The 22842-nt window shown below is 40.3% G+C and overlaps 1 protein-coding gene across 4 annotated transcripts; it reads left to right on the top strand.

Moving 5' to 3' along the window:
* Positions 1-1494: 1494 nt before the first annotated feature.
* Positions 1495-17768, top strand: MBIP (MAP3K12 binding inhibitory protein 1). Of its 4 annotated transcripts, none has more exons than XM_020801983.3 (9): positions 1497-1716; positions 6216-6335; positions 8538-8759; positions 8849-8945; positions 11764-11829; positions 13802-13954; positions 14586-14683; positions 15441-15479; positions 16590-17768. In XM_020801983.3, the coding sequence occupies exons 1-9, from the start codon at positions 1585-1587 to the stop codon at positions 16692-16694; spliced, it is 1032 nt and encodes a 343-aa protein (XP_020657642.3). In that variant the 5' UTR covers positions 1497-1584; the 3' UTR covers positions 16695-17768. The 4 variants fall into 4 exon arrangements, with proteins under 4 accessions (XP_020657644.3, XP_020657642.3, XP_020657643.3 ...); XM_078392454.1 differs by lacking the exon at positions 1497-1716 and adding an exon at positions 4126-4221; XM_020801985.3 differs by lacking the exon at positions 13802-13954 and having other exon boundaries at positions 1495-1716.
* Positions 17769-22842: the final 5074 nt, after the last annotated feature.

Here is a 22842-nt window from a genome sequence, read left to right as displayed (position 1 = left end):
GAGGCTCACCTCGCAAAGTTTCCTCCTCTGTCGTGGTGGGGGTAGCTGCTGCTACTGAGTGCGCCCTTTTTTGAGGCCCTCAGAGGAAGGTTGCCAGACCTCCATGTGTGTGTGCGTGCGTGCACCTGTGGGGGGCCCACCCCATTCTGTTTAATTTCATGGGTACCAATAGGGGTTTTTCTCCTTTGGCAAGGCAATTCTGTGAGGTTTTTTTTTAAAAAAAAAAATGTTGTGCCCTCCCCCCCCCGCTAGGCGGTCGCTGGCACTCCCTCCCTTCTCCGCTTCTTTGTCCTGCTTGCTGCTGCTGCTGCTGGTGGTAGTGAAGAAGGAGCTGGAGGGAGTCATGGCTGGCAATGAGGGCTCACGTGCCCCTCCTCCTCCTCAGAGCCCCAGCCAGGCTAAAGAAACTCCTGGGCAGCTTCCTCGGGCTCTTGCCTCGGGCGGAAAATTTGATGCGGCCCAGCCTCACCCAGACTCTGCCTCCAGTGGCCCCCAAGTAAATTGAGTTTGAGACCCCTGGTTTAAAGCCTCTTTCTCTCTCTCTCTCTCTCTCTCCTCCTGCAAGATTCCTAGCAAAGTCAACTCTCTAAACCTCCTCTTTTAGGAAGAAATTTAAAAACCCTCCAGTTGTTGCTGGGCTACAATTTCGATCTACTGTACTCCTGAGCTCTGCCTTGAGCTGATGGCAGCTGTGGTCCTGCATGGCCTAGAAACCCCACTCTTGGGCTACTGCTGTTCCCACTGATACCAAAACCGATTCGACACCTGCCAGAACCTGAAACAGAAACAGCAGGCTTGTGGCAGGGAGAAGAGGATAGAGGACATAGCCTTCTCTTGTTTGTTCCCACATCCTTTCCACTGTTCTATGACTTCCGTGGCAAATTTTAAATTATAATCTACGGAACATTCTCCTTCCCCATCTTCTCGCAATTTGTCTACAGGCTCACACAGAATGATGTTCAAATTATTATTACTATTACTATTATTATAATTAATAACGGAGTGGATAAAAATCAGTGATTTTTTAAAAATCAAATTTATTTAAGTTAAAAATATATTTTGATTTAAATCGTCAAAAATAAAATTTTTATTTAAATCGTTAAAAAAATCCGATTTTTAAATCAAATCGATTGGAATCGAATCCATCCTGATTACTAATAACAATAACAGTAATATCCCGCCTTCTTCCACTCTTAAGGCTCAATAATGATTTAACCATTAGTAATAACAATGTCTGATATTATCAGCAGCATATTTTGCTGGTGCTTTTCCACGCGTCCTTTCTCCGATTCCTTTCTAAGCAAATAGACAGCCTTGGCAATTCGCACAGCGCGCCCCCCCCACACACACACAGAAGGCTACCCATAGGAGGAGAGCCACCTGCTCACTCTCCGCTTATTCGCCGGACTCCGCAGACTGGCTGTCTGTCATGCATCCTGGGCGGGGTTAGAACAAGATCCGAAGCAAGGGAGGGAGGGAGCGCAGATGCAGTTGTTGCGTCATTTTTGTGCGACCAGAGACGAGGGGTGGAGGAAGTGGCGTCTCCCTGCCGCAACTGGTGGGGGGTTGGTCTGAATCGCTGTCATGGCCTCTGCTGAGGGAGAGACCGGTTCAGCACCGCCCGCCGTTTCCGCCTTCCGGGGGGATTCGTCGGGAGAGCCGGTCGGAGAGATCTTGAGAGAATCGCTGCGCTCGCTGCCTAAGTTGGTGGGGCAGGTTAGTGGGGAGAGAGAGAAGCCCTAGATGCGCTCGGTGGGAGGGCGGGATGCCAAAGAGCCGAGCGGCAGCTAGGCTCTGTGGGAAAGAGGCAGCCAGAGAGCTGGGAGAGGGGCGAGGGTGTGGTGGACGTTGAGGCTTCTTTTATGGGGAGACAGAAGAGAAGCTACCCTTTTAAACTCGGAGCTCTTGCAGAACGTGGGAGAATTGCAGGGACATTAAGGCATTGATCTCGGAGAGTTAAAAAAGTTTCTGAAGGATGAAACGGGAGCGACCTGATCTCTGTGCAAAAGGGTGGTGGTTTTTCGAATGCCTTATTTCCACTTTTTTTTAACGCACTGATCTCCTTTTACTGCTTAAGAGTCAACAGCAGTTGCATACTTCAGGTTGGGCAAAAGGTAGATCTGGATTTACTGATGGATGTGTGGGTGACTTGGATGGAGCAGCTTGGCAAGGGTTCACCCCCATCACTGGAAAGGTGTTACTGAAGTGAGGAAAGCTTAGGTGAAATCCGGATTAGTTTTTTTGCATGGAAGGATTGTGTGGTTCTGATTTTCAGACTTCATTTCTGGATTCAGAATGTTTTAATTCTGAGCGTATGTCTGTAGCATCTGTCTTCAGTTGGTAGATTTTAGGGTTTAAGTAAAAAAAAGTCAATCTAACAAGCCTGAAGTCTGCCTCAGCATTTGCAGGGGTTACCAGTTTTGTACCCTGATCCTAAATACACTACTTACCTATACAATATATCAAAATAGCTATTATACTGGGGATTATTTATTGACTACTAATATGATTTCAAGTGACATACTTTACCTTTTGGGGTATTTTTTTTAATCAAGTGTTACCTTCATGTTTTATTTACTTTTAATACCGTAGGTCCCTTGCATATTTTTTCTGCCCTGTTCCTTTTCATTTTACATAATAGTTACCAATGTGCAATGTAAGATCACACATTTGTGAAGTTGTTAGATACAGGCTTATGTTTCTCTTCTTCCTTCCACCTTAAAAAAAATCTCCATGAGTTGTGTGATGCTGGAACATACGTTGCTGACACATGCACAATAGCAACAAATATGAGTACATGAAGAATTGTGGCTCAAATTAAGTTTATACCCTGTTTTAAGGAAAGAAGAGGGGGAAATTGGTGTAAAATTCAACCTCTTGAAATTATCATTTCTTCTCACATGGCTTCAGATTTACACACACACACATACTCATATTATATTGCCTGCTCTTAGAAAGGATAAAAATCTCTTGGTTTTTAGGGCTTAGCTTATAATAGCTCTCAGAAAGCTGGTGCTATTAAGCTTGGCAAAGGCTGGCAAACAGTTCTATCTTCAGAACCTCCTTTGGTATCCTTGAATCTTTACTTGTATTTCAATCAAAGAGAAGCACATATCGATCAAGGAGTAGATAGATGATTTACTTTTAGCTGCGTGACTCATAAGATGTCTGGTGGAGAACAGTATCATTTATATTGTCCAGATTTTGAAAAGTGAGTTAAGAAGTTGGAGATGATGAAGAATCCTTTACAGCTTTGAAATGAATTGTTACAGTGACAAATAATTAAAAGGTTCAATAGCTGTGGTTGTGAGAAGCAGTCTGATCAAGGAACTTCAAGGAGGAAATAGAATTGGTCTGTCATTAAACGGTATTGTGATACGCTTCTTCCAAAAGGCATCTAGTGGGTGGAAATGAGATGGATGGAAACTAGTTGTCTGGCTCATTGAACTGATGTTTTTCCCAGTGGATAAATGTTGGATTTACAAATGGGAAATGTGGGCTCACATCCTCATCCCTGGCCTGGGTTGATTTTGTGACTTTTGCCATAACTCAGTTTAAGTTTTTAAAAAAGTAACTTTTCCATGTTTCAGACAAATATGATCTCCATTAAAATAAAAAGCCAAAACAAAACACAACAAAAATTGATTGCAACAAGAACTGGCTGGAAAATAGAGAAGAAACTGAACCATTGTTTATTTGTTTGTATGCAGTTAAAACAAATTCAGTGCTAAAATGCAATCCTTTATTTAAATAAAAATAAAGAGGGAATAGCCACTATTGCAATGGGACCATGAAAATGCAGCTGGTTCTTACTGCCTGTTCCAACATTATCTTCTGGGGACCTCTGAACCAAAGGACATATAATAACTTGATAAGGATCTCTTGTTGATTGTAGAAATAGTTTCTTTAGTTGTATAGTTTTAAAAATAGAATCTGTAATTATCCACATGTTTCCTTATAAGTATCTCTTATTGTAGTTAGTAGGCTTCTGTTTTGGAAAAGAAAATTGGAGAGTGTAGGTCACTAATACTGTAGCGTGTATTAATTAAATTTATTTATTTATTTATTTATTTATTTATTTATTTATTTATTTATTTATTTATTTATTTATTTATTTATTACATTAATATGTTCTCCTAAATGAAATATCTTCACTTGTCACTGGAAGGGAAGGGAGGGCATTTCACAACCTGGGAGCAGCCAAGGCGAAGGCCCTTCATGGTGAGATGGGATTTGAACCCTACTCTTCTTAGATTCCAACATGGCTTATTTTTACACTGCACTAACTTGCTGATGCAAATCACATTAGTAAATTCTGACTGCTGTTGTAGAAAATAAATCACACTTTTGAAGTTCTTCAGCAGGATGAGCAAACTGCAAACTGCGTTTCACCTCAGACCCATTTTGTAAAGCTCTAGCCACTGAATTTGATGGTTCAGTGTTTTCATAACCAGATATTTTAAAGCTAAAATAGAATACAGTATGTGGGAATGCATACCTCACATTTCTGAAAAATACAACTATGAAAATTGTTTTTTTTTTTTTTAATGCACCTGGAAGTGGGAGAAAACAATTTCAGTTGCTGCAGCAGAGATGTGTGTCATCTGTGTCAAGATTGGGAGGGCCAAAACTTGCCCATCCCTGTAGAGTTTCTACTCCTCAGCTGTCTTGGCAGAAAGCATACCGTGTTTCCCTGAAAATAAGACAGGGTCTTATATTAAATTTTGCTCCAAAAATGCATTTGGGCTTATTTTCAGGGGATGTTTTAATTTTTTCATGTACAACAATCTATATTTATTCAAATACAGTCATGTCATCTTCTGGTTGCTGCACAATGGTGGAGACACGGGGTTTCACTTAACTGGGACTTATTTTTGGGGTAGGGCTTATATTATGAGCATCCTGAAAATTCATGCTAGGGCTTATTTTCAGGTTAGGTCTTATTTTTGGGGAAACAGGTTGTGAAGATGGTTATACCTGTACTGAAAGGAACATTCCTGAGAGTGGCTATTAATTTAGCTCCATGTGTGCACCATTGTATTCTCCTTTTTTGGTCTGATCTTAGGAACAGTGGTCCACAGTAGAAGCTAGCATACTTCAAAACTGAGCAAGGTAAAGCTCATGTTAGGAGGGGTGTTTTCTTCCTCTTCACTTATTTGGTTCAGGTTGAAGTGGAAAATGTGAGCTTCCTAGAGCTATCTCAGCATAAAGACTTCAATAATGTTTTGTTCAATAAACAGTGGAACCGTTTCTATTCTGTGGTGTAATTGGTAGACTGTGCCTGCTTGTTCGGTGGTAAGCTAGATTCCTGAATGGTCTTGCTGGATAAGGATGATGGAGAGGGCTTGAAAAATTTTAGAATGTCTCACCAGTCAGTCAAAAATTTCCCCAGTCAGCATGACTGGACTGTAGCCTTGCAATTTATGAGAACTGGTTTATACCCTCAGACTTGGGTTGCTTTATCACCTGCTTGCCTGTGGGGTCATGAAGCTTGTATTTTGAATGCTTTTCTTTTGAATGCCTCCAGCAAAAATAAAACTGAAAGCAAAAGTGGCCGGCCTAAGGAACCATGGTTTGCTCCCATCCCAGGATGTGTCCTTGCTCGATTGAAATTGGAATATGGAATATCCATATTCTCCAGCATGGGACTACTCTGCATTCTCCTGCAGAGCTATATCTCTATGTACTACTCAAACTCTCTTCTCATGAGAAGAGGGCAGTTTTCCTTTTGCAATGGGAGGGGGGAGGGGAGGACTGCAGGATTAGAGAGAGAGAGAGAGAGAGAGAGAGAGAGAGACAGGCTGAGGGGAAGGAAGCATTTTTCACTCGTCACAGACAAGTGGACAAGTTCATTTTTCAAGCCCTGATGATGGAAGTTATAATCTAGTACAGCAGAGGAGCATGCCTCTGGCTACTAGTACTGATAGGTATACCAAATCTTCAAGTTCTGAGTCACATGCCACTGAATACCAGCTAATGGCAAGCAACAGCCAAAGTTGGGTGACACCTTTAATATTTGTGGGCTCCCCATAGGGATCTGGTTGGATGCCCAGGGAAGCGATTGCTGGATTTGATGGATTTGTGCTCAGATCCTGCAAGCCTTTTCTAATATTGGTCTGGAGAGAGATTCACATTCAGATCTTAACCTTTCTTATGTAGATGGCAAGGCTGTATAGCAGAACCCTCTTGTGACATGGTTTGTTTGGCTTTTGAAGCTTAATCTTGGAGAAGATGTGGTGAAAATTAACATCGACTGGAGCAAGCTTCAACATGCATCACCATTTCAACCCACATTGCTCTTTACTGCTCTGCAGCAGCATATTTCAGCTTTACAGGTAAATGGTTTTTACTGGGCACTTTACAAAATCCAGTTACCTCAATTAATCCTAAAACGCAAAGTCTCCACTCCAGTGTTAAGATTGCTACACAAGAAAAGCACACATCTAAGGTTCTGCTGTGCTTCCTAAAGGGATAAAACCTGGTATGTTAAAACACTTATTTGAAGTTCTGTAGGAATAGCATTGTGGAAGCTACTATGGATAAGTAGATTGCACAAATGCAGTCCTGTTGATTTCCACACTTCCATTGTAAATACAGTACATTTCCATCTGTGGTGGGTTATAATTAAGCAATAACACGGCAGGTGTGTGTCATGCTATGATAATGATTCCATGCGTTGGGTTGAGTTATGCGGTTTGTGGAGAGCTTTCAGTGGATCAAGAAGTTACATTATCCCAGCATGATACATCCTGGTGTGTGTGTCTGCAATTAACTGTATTTCCAGCACAGATATATATTTTTTAGTTCTCAGATATTTAATGTTTCATCTTGTCAAGTAACCTGATTGCTCATTTTTGTTACTTACATATTTTCCCATCTTTATTAGTCTTAAATCAGACTGCATACATTAGTTCTTGTTTGTTGAATGTCATATTGGATCAGTTACCAGTGCAAATCTTGCGGCCCCTGCGTGGTGGTCAAAGAGAATATATCCATAATTGCTTTGCTCCCGTATTGAATCAGGGTATGATTTGTCAGCACTCGAACTGCATATCCTGTGCAAGCCACACTGGGAAAACCAGAATGTTTTTCGTTCATTTCCATTATGTCTTTGTTGGCCTATATGGTTGCATTTAATTTGGTTGTCATTTTAATTAATCGTCTTATTAAAAATAAAAAAGTAGGCAGACTTTCTGGTCACAGCTCGAGTGCTGTTGTTTCATAGTTTGACATATTAATGGTCTTGTATCTTGAAGACACTAAATTGATTCTACTTTTCCAAATTTCCTGTCAATAGGAATCAGAGCATAAATCTAAACTTGTAGTGCTATTATAATCCCAGTTATATTGCGCTGCGAGTGATTGTTGACATAAATGTTATATGCCACCATATTACTTGCAGTTTATGATGACCCTGTAAGTGAGTAACTTGAAAAATATTGCATCATTAATGGTCCTGTTCTGATTTTATACAGATTTCTTTACTGAGTCAGTCCAACTGTTAGGTTTTCCTATTTTCTGACATTTTTGTCTTTCAATGGTAGCCTCAGTTTGTAGCTTATCACTTTATACATTTTGAAACTGGATGTTTTGCAAGTACTGTTTGGTTATTATTTTATTTGTTGATTCTGGAGGTTTTAAAGAAATTAACAGGTGAAGAAAAATTAATGAACTTGATTTTGTCTTGTAGTGCATTTGTTGTATGGCTTTTGTGTAAAATTTAAAAGACATAAAGAAACAGAATTGTTGTGTCTTAAAAAAAAATTAAATGACTGAGAGAAAAAGGAGCATTTATTCCCTTCCCTTCATATTGGCTAGGTTGTTAAATGCATGCGTCTGAAGCACAATATTTGTATTCCCTCATGGGTTTTGGGAGGCTGCTTTTTTGAGTGGAGATGCTGCCAGTGATGTGATGTTAAAGCTATAGCTTTAACAGCATAAGAGTATTGGCTCTCTTCTTAAGGAGGAAAAATGTTCAATGTTCTGAATAAGCATTTGAATGAGATGTAAATTAAGTGGTATTGGTGCCCAAGGCTGCTGCTTTGATTCTGTACAAAACAGATGAGTAACCGACAGATTTGCTCATATAGTCTGGACCCACCGGAGATGTTTTTTTAAAAATACAGAAATTAGTAAAAGACTGATCAAAAGGCAGTAACACTTGGAGATGCTATATTTTCATTCTAGTTTGATTGGATTACATACACAAAGGTGGTAGCATATGCTCCGTGCAATTTTAAAAAGAATTGTTTTAGAAATTGTAGTTTTAACAAGTGTTACTGTCAGTTGAAGAGACACTTGTCCAGCAGACCAAGGCAAAGAGGCAGTCCCAAAACCAGCAAGATCAGGGAGCTGGACAGGGGACAGATTGTCTTTGTCTTCAGTGTGGAAGGGATTGTCACTCTCGCATTGGCCTTCTCAACCACACTAGACACTGTTCCAAGACCTCTATTCAGAGCACGCAACTATAGTTTCTCAAGACTGAAGGATGCCTAATCTAATGTTAATCTGCATTCTTTTTTTTTCTCTTTGCCAAGCCATTTATAGAGAAACTCCAGTCTTTAATTAAAGAAGAAAGCACTGCACTGGTTACTGATTCCAGTAAGACAGAAGACAGAAAGTGTGAGACTAATTCAAATGTAACTGATAAAGAATTGCAGATGGAAGAGAAAAGCATGGCCTGTGGTTCTGCAAATGTGAAAATGTCTCATGTTGATTTTGACCCAGAAGTAGTCCAAATAAAGGCTGGAAAAGCTGAAGTGAGTTGTGAGTCCCCAAGTCTGGACCATTCTTCTTATTTTGAATGGGAATAATGAAATCTAAATGCAAGTTGTTCTGTTACCCACAGATTGAAAGACGAATATCAGCCTTCATTGAAAGGAAACAAGCTGAGATCAATGAAAACAACGTCAGGGAATTTTGCAATGTTATTGATTGTAATCAGGGTAACTATCCAGATGAGTTTTAATTTTCTTATCCTTTAAACATAATCTTTTCCCTACCTTACACTTCAACAGCTCCTTTTCAAAGTTCTTGAAAAATAGGCAAAGTATGCTACCTGTTAACAATGTAAAAGCTGTTAAGGCAAAGTATTTTCTACTATGGCACTCAGTGATTCAAGCTAGATAAGTCTATCTTTTCCTGCAGTGAGCGGTGGATGAAGGTTTTCCATTGCTGTTTAGGCCACAGGCTGTTGGTGGTTTTCCACTTGCCTGCTTAATGTTAAGTAACTCTGATCTGCACTCGTTAATGATGAAGTCCTGATCATTATCATGGATGTTGTTTCCAAGTATATGTGCTGCTTTTTTCAGTGCATTTTTGATGCTTTTCTTTAGATTATAGCACCTTTATTTACCTGTAAATCAAATGTGATTTGGGATATAATCCTGTAGCCACTTTTGTGAGAATAAGTCCCACTGTGCTCAGTGTGAGTTACGCCAGAGATGTGCAGATTTCACTATTAACTATTATACTATTAAATTTACTGTGAATTTTACCAATACATGTACTGAGGAAGGGTACATATATTGAGAATGACTTGACCATCCTCACCATGAATATAAGCACTGTTGTTCTAAGTCTATCGTCACAAGTCTTGTTTTTCTGCAGTTCATTTCTTATTGATCATATTTTGTGCAAGTAGCTGTTCCTTCAAAATAACTAATGACTGTTTTTATAGTGTACTCTACTTTAAAGTGTACTCTAGGTTCAATGATTATATAATAATAATCATAATATTAGAACTGCATAAGGGACGTGGTGGCGCTGTGGGCTAAACCGCAGAAGCCTGTGCTGCAGGGTCAGAAGACCAAGCAGTCGTAAGTTCGAATCCACGCGACGGAATGAGCACCCGTCGCCTGTCCCAGCTCCCGCCAACCTAGCGGTTCGAAAGCATGCAAATGCGAGTAGATAAATAGGTACCATCTCGGTGGGAAGGTAAACAGCGTTCCGTGTCTAAATCACACTGGCCATGTGACTACAGAAAGATTGTCTTTGGACAAACGCTGGCTCTATGGCTTGAAGAGCGGGATGAGCGCCACCCCCTAGAGTCGGACACGACTGGACAAAAATTGTCAAGGAGAACCTTTACCTTTTTTTTTTTTAGAACTGCATAGCTAGAAGGGACCGATTGGATCCTCAAGTCCAGCCCCTGTCAAGGGGACACCCAACCTCGGGCTCTGCAGTCAGGAACCTAAATCACCGAGCTATCCAGCACTTGGGGGTATGGAAGAATTACGGGTTTGAGGAAGTATGCATCACATTTCATATGTTAGGTTTTATACAGATTAAAAGCTTTGTAAAAACAAAGCAAGGTGCAGCAGTACTGATTGTAAAACACAGCTGTTCATTTTAGTTGAATATATACATGCGTAAATAAAAAAATAAGTACATTTCAGTTGGTTTGTAGTGCCTGACCATGGAGCCATGGACCATGGATTGTGCCTCTAGGCAGTGAGACCAGCTAAGATTACCCAGAGTGTATGAGGCTGGTAGGTGGTGCAGTCTTGGGCAAGTTGCGCAGTCCCAGAGTGCCATCAGAAGAGACTGTTTAAAGCACTTCTAAGTACTTTGTATCTAGAAAAAAAGTTAGATTCAACTTTAAGGCACTTCATTTAATAAGTTAGATTAGCAAAAGGGATGTGTGTGAAATGGCTGTGCTTCCATTTCCACATAGAAACAGGAACACGGACTATGTGTACAGTGTAGCTAGGAGAACAGTTGACATACTACTAGTTGAATTCTTAATCTTGCTCTAAACATAAGAGCCCTGCTAGATTAAACAAAGTGACAGTCTAGGTTAGGTCAAACAGATGCTTCTGAAAACCTACAAGCTATGTTTGAAGGCAGTTATCCGATCCCACTGTTACACTTTACCATCTCTGTTCAATGACGTATTGTCTTTGAATGCGGTAGTTCTGTATAGATATCATAGTTATGATTCCCTCTAATAGTAGCTTTAAATCCCATCTCAGTTTCCATCTCATGGACTACAATTGCCATTTGCATAGGAACTGGCCAAAAACTCTGTTCCCTTGCAGGGGCTACCCACTGGGTTACTTTGCCATCTGAACAGCAGCAAAGGAGCATGGATAAAGCCTCCTCAGTTATGGTGATCAGATTGTTCTTGGTCCTCTCATCGTTCACTTTCATTGGACAGTGAAGACTGTTTAATTCCAGCAAGAGGCCTCATTACGTAGCTGCACTAGATATTTTATTTCTGAAATCCTGTTCCTAAGCGTAGTAATATGCACTAGAGGAGGTCCATTAAATCAGTGGGACTTTGATGAATCACCTTCTCTGGAAGTTCCAATGGGCCACCCTGACTGCAAACTATTTTAGCATATTATTGCAGTTAGAGTAGGCCCATTTGACTCAATGGAATATGTATTCAGTAGGTTACTCTAGTGCTACTTAATATACTAAGCAACAGGATTTCAGCCATTATCTTATACTTTATAATTGTGTGCATTATGATTTGTAACTTTTTATTGTGACTAGTTTTGAGCATACTGTTATACACAGGCAAGCTGAAATTATGTGAAAAGGGTTATCCTGCAATGTTTATCTGAAAAGAATTATAACAGTTCGATGAAACCCTTATTTTGTAGCAAACTTCCTTTTTTGAAGTCTCCATGAAAAGTCTTATCTCCTTATCCCCAAATTTAAGACTTAGCTTACAGGCCTGCTTTGTTACACTTTTGGAATGAGTTCCAGACTTCTTAAACAATTGCACTTAGGATCACTTTTTAAATTTTTTTTCAGAAAATAGCTGCGCTAGGACTGATGCCGTGTTCACACCTTATCCAGGATTCAAAAGTCATGTGAAGGGTGAGTACTGCTATTTATGGTATCTGTTGTTGTACTTTATGAGCATTTCTTTTTTGTTATATAAATACCACTTTCAAAATGGCACGGTTCCATTAAATAGGTTGTTAAAATAAATTGGTTCTATATTCTCTATACCTTTCTCTATGTTCTTTTACTTAGGAACTGGCTATTTTGCTCTCTTTTCTAAGCTGAAGCATTGGTGCATGCTTATTCAGAAGCAAGTCCCTGCTGCGTTCAATGAGACAATGAAGTGTTGTTGGAATGCAGCTTCATGTCATTTTGCAAACCGGTGGCAGAAAACTTATTCAGCTGCTTTAGTAATGTTTTGCCATTCTGTATTAAACTTTACTCTATAGAAGCCTGAACTTGAAATGGGTAACTGTTACTTTCTATTTCTGTAAGATCTCTTGTCATCTCCCTAAATGCTTCCGCCACCCTAGTTAGTGCAATCCTAGAACACCTCCAATGCACCCCTTAGTTCAGTTTATTATTGTTTTAAAGAAATGGCCATTTCTCTTTTGCTGAGCTAATTGTTCTTCCTTCCCCATCAAGGCGCCCTTTCTTTTTCTATTCCCCTGGCCAACAAGCTGATCCTGCACCTCAGTTTTCTTTCTCTTTTCTTTTGCTTCATTTCAGTAAATCCCCACTCATTTTTTCCTCACTACTCTTTCTCTCCTTTCATCCCAGTGTTCATTCATCCATTCCCCCTGCTAACTCTAGTCTCAAACCAGACTGCAGGCTTTACTCTCTCTTTCTTTAAGTTCCCCTCCAGAAGGAAGGGGCAGTTATGCCCCTTACACTATTTTCCCAATTATGCTTCTGTTCTATGAGAACTCCCTAGAAGCCTTCAAAAGATATAAATATACCAGGCTTGACTAGCTTTTTCTGATTAGAAAAGATAGTACTTCATCTTATATTCAAATTTGAATTAATTAAATAATTGGGTTGGTGTGACAAAATAAACACAGGTTGCATTTCCTTTGGGTCACCATTTTGAGCAAGCCAAGTTCCAGGTGTCTGGATTGCATGATTTTGGAGCTATGGTGCAGAGAGACAGACACAGTCTCACTTGTCTATTAGTAGAAAGTATTTCTTTAGTTCTTCTTTGTGCTGTTTTAAATGTTTTATGATTCCTTTGTTGTATTTATGACTGTGAAATATTTTTAAAAGAGTTCTATTTATTATCTGCTATTTAACATTAGTTACCTAAGGCATATTGAGGGAAGATAATATAACTGATTTAAGTAACTCCTGTTAGACAATATTTTAGGGCTCAACAACAGGTGAATCACATCTCTTAAGGTGACCCTTGCTGATACTCTGAAAATCTACACACCATTCAAAAATATTTAATAAAAGCTTAATAAAAGATAATTTACTACATTGAAAGTATATTGTACTATGTAATTTATGATAGGTATAGTCCAGCTGGGAATCATCTAGTATGCCTGACAAGAACAGTGCAAAGTAATAATGGCCATTTACAAAGAATTAATTAGGTAATGGTGAAGAGAACTAAAGTGAACTTGGCTGAATAATTTAGCCACCACTAATGCAGCACGCTACAGTACTGTATGGAGAGCCAGTGTGGTGTAGTGAATTATGTTGGACTAATACTTAGGAGAGTTTGGTTGAATTTCCTGCTCAGCTGTGGAAATTCACTGGGTGGTGGCAATGGTGAACCATTCCTTGAACGTCTGCATACATTGGAAACCCTGTTAGGGTCTCCATAAGTCAGAATTGACCTGAAGGCATATAAAAACAATAACTAGTTAAATTAGGGCATAGTGCAGTTTAAAGCTTAGACAGAATCATATCATTAGTATGATGTTCTGTAATTAAGTCAGCAAGCCTTTATATACTAGCCTGGGACATCTTAGTAGAACAGATAACATTGCACTGCAAAAGGTGTTACACTTGCTTGTTCCCTTCAAGTGCATAAATACTTAACTGGTGCTTTTTCAAATCCTAGTTTCCCGCGTTCTAAATACCTATGGCCCTCAGACTAGAAGTGAAGGTGCTTATGGGTCCAGTCATAAAAGTAACAATACCCCTCATGACTGTGGGAATCAGGCTGTAGAAGAGAGACTACAAAACATTGAAGCTCACCTAAGGTTACAAACAGGTTTGTAGAAAAAGTTTATATTTGAACTCAGTGTTATGACTCAAACAATGCATCTGAAAGCAGCAAAAATGTGAATTCAGACTGTCCCTTGTGCTAGAATTCTTGCTTTTGGACTCCCACCAGTCTCCCAGGATAAAGAAAGGAATGGCTAACTATGGCCCTCCAGAGGTTTTTAGACTTCAGTTTCCAGATCTCTCATCATTTGCTGCATCAGCCAAGGGAAATAGAAATTAGAGCCTGAAATAATTGGGAGGGCTACCATTGCTTACCTTTGTCTTGATTCATGGATTTATAAGTACAACACATTTCATTCCCTTTCCGAGACATCAAAGCAAAATACTGAAGAGGTACAGCTCACATTTATATTTAAAACCCTGGTTCTGCACTTGAATATATGAGGGGACATCCCCAACAGCATCTATGAAATCAGTCTTCCTAGAAATCAAAGAAGGAGTTAGTATTTAAAACATCGCTGTTTCATGGTACCTTCCCCATACCCCCTTTGTTATGTTTACTTCTTGGCTGAAAGATTGATCTTATAGTCTATATTGAAATCTACTTTTATTTTTTCAAACTTTCCTAATCACATTTGCTTTTCTGTCATTTTTCAATTTTTTTAAATGTAATTCAGGTGGACCAGTGCCAAAAGATATTTATCAAAGGATAAAAAAACTTGAAGATAAAATTCTTGAACTGGAAGGAATGTCTCCTGAATATTTTCAGTCTGTGGTGAGCATATTTAAGCCTAGGCCTCATGGTCTTAATATTCTGAATGTACTGTAATTTTCGCTCCATAAGACTCACCTCCTTTTTAGGGGAGGAAAATAGGAAAATATTCTGGCAATTTTGGCCCGCTGGACCCGCAGGGGTGGAGGTGGGGGGGGAGCCTCAGAAGGGTTCCTTCCAGGACCCTTCGGAGGCTCCCTCCCCCCCCCCCAGGGCCAGCAGGGGTGAAATTGCCAGCTTCCAGGACCCTTCTGAGGCATTCCAAGCCTCAGAAAGGTCCTGGAAGGTTGTGATTTTGCTCCCGCTGGCCCTGCGGGGGGGTAGCCTCCGAAGGGTCCTGGAAGGCACTCTTGGACCCTTCTGAGGCTCCTCCCACCATCCCCCCACTGGGCCCTGGGGAGCGCTGTTTTACAGTTCGCTCCATATGACAGACACTTCCCCTCCACTTTTTTTGGGGGGGAGTGCATCTTATAAAGCAAAAAATATGGTATATGTGAATCTTTGCAGTAAAGGAAAATACAATTGTTCCAGTCCTGCAATTTTTTTCCAGGCACATGGTTTTCAAGATTGTCTCCTTGGGTTATGGTTAGAGTTAAGAGGGACAATGTGATGAGTCTCTTTTCAAGGATAACTGGGCTGCTAAGAGATACAGCCATTAGTGATGGGAAAGGGATTTGCTTTTCTTATAGGGAATATTTAATATTATATTATGAGCACTATAGTAGTAGTAAGACTACTTTATTTGGTTTTCTTTTTATAGAATTTGTCTAGCAAAAGAAGAAAAGCCCAGCAAACCCAAGTGAGTACTTTTGAGTTTTGAGGGGTTTTTTTGCAATTACATATCCAAAGAAACGTCTCCTCCTTCAAATCTCAGGGGTAAAAAGCAATATATTTCATCTAACTCCTACAAATACTTTGTTCATCTGACACTTTGTTGATCTAACACTTTGTTCAGTTATGATTCACATTCTTAAAATTAACCTTATTTCGTAAGTTTGGCAGTGGGCTTAACTCATATTCCTATAGTAGTACTATCAAAATTGGCTTCTAGATTGAACATGAGTCAGGCATGTAGGCTGCTGGAAAATGACTGTCAGTATACTGTTCTGGATTGGAATTAGTGGTGTTATTCCTCCCTGGGGTAGTGGGTGTCTGACAGTACTGGGTATAGATACTTTCCATACAATCCATACAACCCATGGAAAATTGAATGTAATGTTAGCTGTGTGCATTTCCAACCTTGGAGAAGTGGTTTTGGACATCATTCCACAAACACTTGATAAATCAGCCCTAAGATAGTATTTGATTTAATACAAAGCCCTTTTTTACTGAACTGTGTTCTTCAGATTGCTATAAATTGCTAACATTGCATTTCTATTCACAGTGTCACACATTTGTTTGACACCTTATTATTACTAAATTGAATTGGCTTTGACTTTCCTCTCTCAAAATACGCTTATTCAAATCCTAAAATATTTCAAACTTACATTATAATCATCCCACTGACATCATCAAACTAGTTTAGAACGAGCGTCATGCCTTCACTCTTTCCTCTTACACTCCAATTTCAATGCTTGGATTGTGATCACTTAAGCAACAGCTGATTTAATGTTGGATTCCAGATTACAGCATGAAGCCAGGATTTATATAATAGTCTGGAGTCCAATCCTTCCCCCCCCCCCCCCCCCGATTTTTTGTTTCTGAAGTAAAGTGAGGCTGTGGTTTGACATAAGCATTCTACAAGTGCTGAATGACTGTGCAGGGTAGTGTGGGCGTGAGGCTCATATTCTGCAACTGTGACATCCAAAGTGGACATCATCTTTTTCAAGCTCAAGCTGTGCTTAATGTAACAAATGCAGCAAATCCAAAATGTTAACATTTCTTTCTTTCTTTTTTTCTTGAATGACAGAACTATTCTTTGGCTGAACTTGATGAGAAGATCAATGCACTTAAGCAAACAATCCTGAGAAAAACAAATGAAGGGAGGCCCAGTGTGGTTGATCAGCTTCTCTGAGTACAGCAATGTGACTTCAGTGTGCTTTCATGTGTACTTAACTCCTTCAGACTGTCTGAGTACTGTTTATCTAAGCACTGTGGTAAAGAAAAGAAACAGTGCATATGAATTCATCTTAATCTTATTGGATATCTAAACCAAGTGAGTTTCTTTGTTGTTCAAAATGAAGAATGTTTTGGAAATAGGATTGTAAATATTTCTTTCCTTCTATTGGAAAGGTGGATCTGTACAACTGTTAATAAAAGAAATTTTAGCTTTCCAGATGAAAGTAACCCTATGTTTTGCATGTGGTGTCCACTGATCAGAAAACTGCCCCTTGCAGTGCAGTTCTGTCAAAACATGTGAAATGTTCATATAAATAGTGTAAAAAATGAGAGACAGAAATAAAGACTTGGTTCATTTACTTGCACATGTGGTCTCCTAATGGAGATGGCAGTAGAATATTTCACAAGTTATTACTGAGGGCCTATAGAGGTAATCCATATAACTATTTTAGGGAGCAAATTGACAACAGTAAATGATTGCCTTCAAAGGATTAAATGGAGCCAGCAGACCTTCCAATTTCACTCTGTGAAATGCTGGGCCCAAAGTTTTCCAGTTATCTTGTCATGAGGACCTTTCACTCAAGATGCCAGACCTGAAGCTGTGAAGGACTTCTACAGGCAACATGTATGCTCCTTTAGCTCGCCTGTAAGTAGGGAAGAGTAAAACATAATTATCTCTACAGTTAAGTGGATCTTCATGGAGAGTAAGTATACCAAAATTTCCAGTATCCATTTCATAACCTGGCTTTTTGGCAGCAAAAGTTTTGTGTTCTAAACAAGGTCCTCTGCTATTGTCTCAAAGTAACTAACTAGGCAACTGGATGAACCAGTGCCCCTGTATTCTTCCAGTGGGGATAGAGTAATCGAGCTCCAGTATATTTGTCACAAGATGTGGGTAAGATAAACTATTTGAAGCTACAATGCTCATTGACATCTGAACTGAAAATTCAAGGAGGGAAAGGAAATTGTAAATAGAGAAACTATATGAGCTATAGATAATTAGTTAATAAAGAGGGTATTTTCTGACTGACCAGGTCTCCTGTGGTACCTGTTTTGTGGTTGTAGCCACAACATTTCTGCTGAATTTCAAATGTGCCTTCCAGAATCCTGGGGATATCCTGTCCTAGTTGATGCCTGGAGATATTCTGAGCACTTGGAACAATTGCTTCTTGAAATTTCATACAACTCAGAAAAATGTATATGGACTTGTTGCCCTAGAAATTTACTTTCTACCAATATCATTACACCTCTGACATCTAACAATATTTTACTATTATAGTTAAGTTTTTTTAAGGAAGAATTTTTTGTGGTTCCTGTTTCTTTTTACTTACTTTTAGAGAAACCAGAATAAAGCATACTGCTCTATAATCTGTGTCGTCATCACTTCAACAGCCCACAATAAAGTGTAAATAAAGATTGGTTGTAACAACCAGATAGGCAGAGTTTAAATGAAAATAAATAAATAAATAAATAAATAAATAAATAAATAAATAAATAAATAAATAAATAAATAAATAAATAAATCAGCAGCACATGAGCCAGTACTTGAAACATGATATAGCCTTCCTTTTCCATTTTGTGTGGTCACAGTCTGGTGGTTGTTACAAGTACAGTATAATGTGATGTAGTTACACCTTATTTTCTGGAGAAGGGATACTTCAAATCCAAATTCTGGTCTTAAAACCAAAGAAATGGTGGAACTTTATGTCATCTGGGATTGCAGCTGGTGAGTCTTGTGAAAAAGCAGATCTGTAACTTGGTAGAGCTTGAAAGTCTTAGGTTTTCCTGAGTCTGCAGGTGGAAGTGGTGGTCAGGTTTGGCTGATATTCCAGTCACATCCCCTCCTACAGAAGAGTCTGGCTTTGTTGCCACCACTGCGCCTGCTCTAGTATCCTCTGAGTTTGCATATTAGAAGAGTCACTATACTGGATAGCCTGTGGAGTCAATGCAGAATGTTCAGTCCATCCAAGAAGGCAATCAGATACCACTCTCACTACTTCTAGGACAAGATAATCTACCCAGAAGCTGTTTTAGTCTTTAGTAGCAAAAGAAAAGCCAGATGTCTTGTAGCACCTTTGAGACTACAGTAATCATTTTTTATTTTTTATAAGCTTTTGTGTATCCAAGCATACTTCTTCAGATTAATGGAGTGACTGTGTCTCTGGAGGGATTTTAAAACTGTTGGCCGGAAGTTTAAAACACACCATCTGTGAACAGTTTTAAGTTAACATTCTCATCATAAGCTGAAAGATCTGAAGGAGTGTGCCTGGACGCATGGAATCTTATGAACAATTTTAAAAGTACTTGGTTTTAAAGGTGTTACAATAGTTCTGGTTTCTCTACTGCTTTTAGGCCAAGTCAGCAGATGTTTCTCTTCAAACTGGCCATTTGAACTGTTCTGCTGTATACTGGTTATTAATTACTTTAATGGCTTTCATTGTTGTGCTGTTTTAATAGTTTGTTTTTTATTTTTTTTCTAGGCTAGTTATAAATTTTTCAAAAGTCTTTAGGTGCCTTGTGCTGTATTTTTCTAGTGAAAAATATAATGAATGAATAGATGGACAAATATCAGCTTCCAGGGACATATTCATTTGTTCATTATATTCATATCTTTCAGTGAACTTAAGGCAGCTTATATTGTTCTTCCTGCCCATCTTTATCTGCCCAGTAAAATAGGTCTGCCTGAAAGAAGGCGACTCCCCCAAGGACATCCTGTGAGTTTCATAGCCCAGTACAGACTTGATCCTGTGTCTCGCATGACAGTCCAAATTCTATGCTATAACCACCACACCAATGTCCCCTCTAATTTTCAGCCCTCTGCCTCTCGTGTGTGTGACTTCACCCCTATGTGTACACATGCCATCCCCCCTACGCACAGGATTCCCTCATGACCAGAACTGAACCAAACGTGATTGCTGTACAGAGGAGGAAGGGAGGTACGCACAAGGAGGTGGAGTTGTGTACATGCATGTGTGCACCCAGCTTAGAGGGAACTTTGCACTGCACTATACAGGTTCTCTGTAACAGTAGGACTCGTGTAGCTTCACTAATTATTAGTCCAGCAAAATGGGTGAGACTAGTGCAAATCCCACTCTGCTTCCTGTTTGCAGAACTAAACTGTTTTGTCACCTACTACTTGTAGTTGATATATGTCTGTTGAGATTTCCATGCGAATAAATGGTACCTCCATGACAACCAACAGCTAAACAGCATTCCACAGGATTGTTCTGGTTTTCCTACATGTATGTTTTCTACAACAACACTCCACCTCTGACCATAATGTCTGTAGTTAACATAAGAAGGGTTTTACAGTTGCCATGCGCTAATTTATCTCTGCTGCTCTCCTTCATTTTGTGACCAAGAACTTCATGGATTTTCCTGTTAGAAGCTATAAGCAGGCCTCCTAGAAGCATTATCTGAATCAGCGTGAATGAGAAAGTACACAACAGTATATTCTGTTTAAATCTACAGAAGTGATTCAATCCTGGTGAAAAAAACGATGAGAAGTTAATTATTTATTCCCTCTTCAAGTGCATACTTTGATGCCTGGATATTGAAGGGGTAGTTCTCTGTAAGAAAATGGCACAAACATTGTAGATTTCACATCCTGAACTACAGGTCAGACCATTTCATAAAATCAAGTCTTGCTTTCTCTTGTTGTATAGGTACCCATTGCGTACAGTTTAAAAGAGCAGCCCCAGTTTCTGTCTATTTGGTCAGATTTCACAATAGGTTTTGTCCACAATAATCAAGCTTCTTCAACCTGGTACCCTCCAGAGATTCAGACAATAACCATTCACCTGGTCCTGTCCAGATATATGGGACTAGCAGGCTCATCATCACTCAGCCAGCATGCTGTTTGGGAATGATGAAAGTTGCAACCTAACACATCTGTAGGGTGCCAGGATGAACGGCAGACGGCTTGTATAACTTACCAGTTACACGAAGAAAGGATTCTTGATGCCCGTTCCCAGTTTCTGGAACTCCCAATGAAGAAAGATCAGGCTGGTCTCTTCCCTGTTATCCCTACACCTGCAGGCAAAAAATCTTTTTTATTCAGGCAGGGTTTTTGGCAGCTGACTGCTTGTTAAGGAAGAGGCTTGCTATCAGCTGGGTGCTGTGAGTTTCTCAGGCCCTGCTTTTAATTATTTTAAATTGGGCTTCTGATTTAATTTTCTTTCAATAATTAATCTTGCTTTGTAGTCTACTTCTATTCTCCTTCAGGGACAGTTTGAGGGGAAGCACAGGGACTAGGTTTCACATGAAAGAAGGACCTTGAACCGGACACCCTTCCAGCTCTGCAGTTCTAAGATTTTCTAAGACGCATGGAGGGGGTCACATTGACATCAGGACTGCCTATGCCTTTCTTTTAGAATCCTGCTGAGATGAGCGCCATAAACATGATGGGAGGACTAGTAATGGCAGCGTCCCTGCCATTACTGAGCAAAATGGTGGCAGTCACAGGCAGTATTAATGGTAACAGTCTAGTCTCAGGCCAACCATGTATATTTAGATCCCACTGTGATGTAGTTGATAGAGTGGTGTTCTCTGGAAAACAGGGTTCAAATCCCCCCTCAGCCTCTAAAGAACACAAAACTGGGCCCTTCGTCCCAAAATCATAGTATGTACATTGAAAATGAGATGGAGAAGCTTTAGTGGAGCTTACCCAAACAATATGCACATTTTTCTGTCCTTCAAATTGAAATACTGTATTCATTTCATCCATGCTACAGAGTGCTGGTCCCCAAAGTGGGAGACAGTCCCCTAGGAGAATGTGAACAAATTCAGGAGAAGGGAGGGGCATGGACATCGGGGCAGGAAAAGCTGGGGAAAGGGAGTTCAGCCAGTACTGGCTTGGTAAAGAGTAGCGGCGGTAGCAACAAGGGCAGGGTGGAGGACTGCATAAAGGTCATCAGCCTCAGGTGAAAGAGAAATGATGCACCCAGCCCACTCCAAAGAGTAGGTGAGCTGGTAGCAGGCAGAGGCAGGCACTACAGTGGGGTCTTGACTTGAGAACTTAATCCGTATTGGAAGGCGGTTCTAAAGTCAAAAAGTCTGTAAGTCAAGTCTCCATTGACCTACAGTGCATTGAAAACCGATTAATCCCGTAACAGGCCGTTTTTGTTCCATTTTGTTTTTTTTCTGGTCTGTAAGTCAAATCTCAGTCTGCAAGTCAAACCTAAATTTTGCGGCCAGAGAAGTCTGTAACTCAAAAAGTCTGTAAGTCAAGCTGTCTGTAAGTCAAGGGTCCACTGTAGAGTGGTGCAGATCTTTTCTTTCCAGTTGCTGCTGCTTCCTTCAGTGGAGCAGGAGGAAGAAACATGCAGCAGCATAGCACCCCAAGTGGTCTAGGACAAAGATAAAGGGTGGTGAGATGAAGATAGCAGTAGTGGCCGTGGCTTACCACTGCTCACATGCACATCCATACACTGCCTGCCATCCCATGCCACCAACACCCTCCTACTTCCTACTGTGCCTTGATTCAGAGGATTCCCCAAAGACAGACCTGGGCAAAGTGCGGCCTGAGGGCGAGCCGCTCCTGTCCGGTCCGTGAACACAGTTCAGATTTTTCATGTGCCCGCCTCCATAGAAGTCAATTGCCCACCCCTGCCCAAAGAGAGTCTGCCTTTCATGGAAGGCATACAGCCTTCTGTGATCGTGGGGAAGGCAGTGCTAACACATGCCCAAGAAACACCTGTGGGTGGCTGGGGCAGCTGCCTTTGTGTCACCACCTAAAGTCATAGTTTATCTTCATTTCTCTCTCCATATTTGCCTGGGGCAACAGAAATGTGCAGAGGGCAGTATTTTATTTACTTCCTCCTCCTTTCCTGCCTCTGCTGCTCCTGCTGCTGCTCCCTTGCAAGACGGCATAGGAATGCAGACACTCAGCTCGCTCCTTCCATGCTCAAATATGGTGGAATCAAAATAGCAGGTGAGGATAGGGAAGAACTGAGAGTGAAAGTCACTGTCCGACTAACATCTAGGTATGTGGCAGTAAGCCCACTCTGCTACCCCATGATAGAAGCTCCTTCACCTGCTCGCCTTCTTTTACCTGTTGCACATCCGCCAAAGCTAAGTAAAGCTCTTTTCTTGGACTGTTAAGT

Source organism: Pogona vitticeps, chromosome 1 (assembly GCF_051106095.1).
Source record: "Pogona vitticeps strain Pit_001003342236 chromosome 1, PviZW2.1, whole genome shotgun sequence".
Lineage (NCBI taxonomy): Eukaryota > Metazoa > Chordata > Lepidosauria > Squamata > Agamidae > Pogona > Pogona vitticeps.
This window is presented reverse-complemented; position numbering and strand designations above follow the sequence as displayed.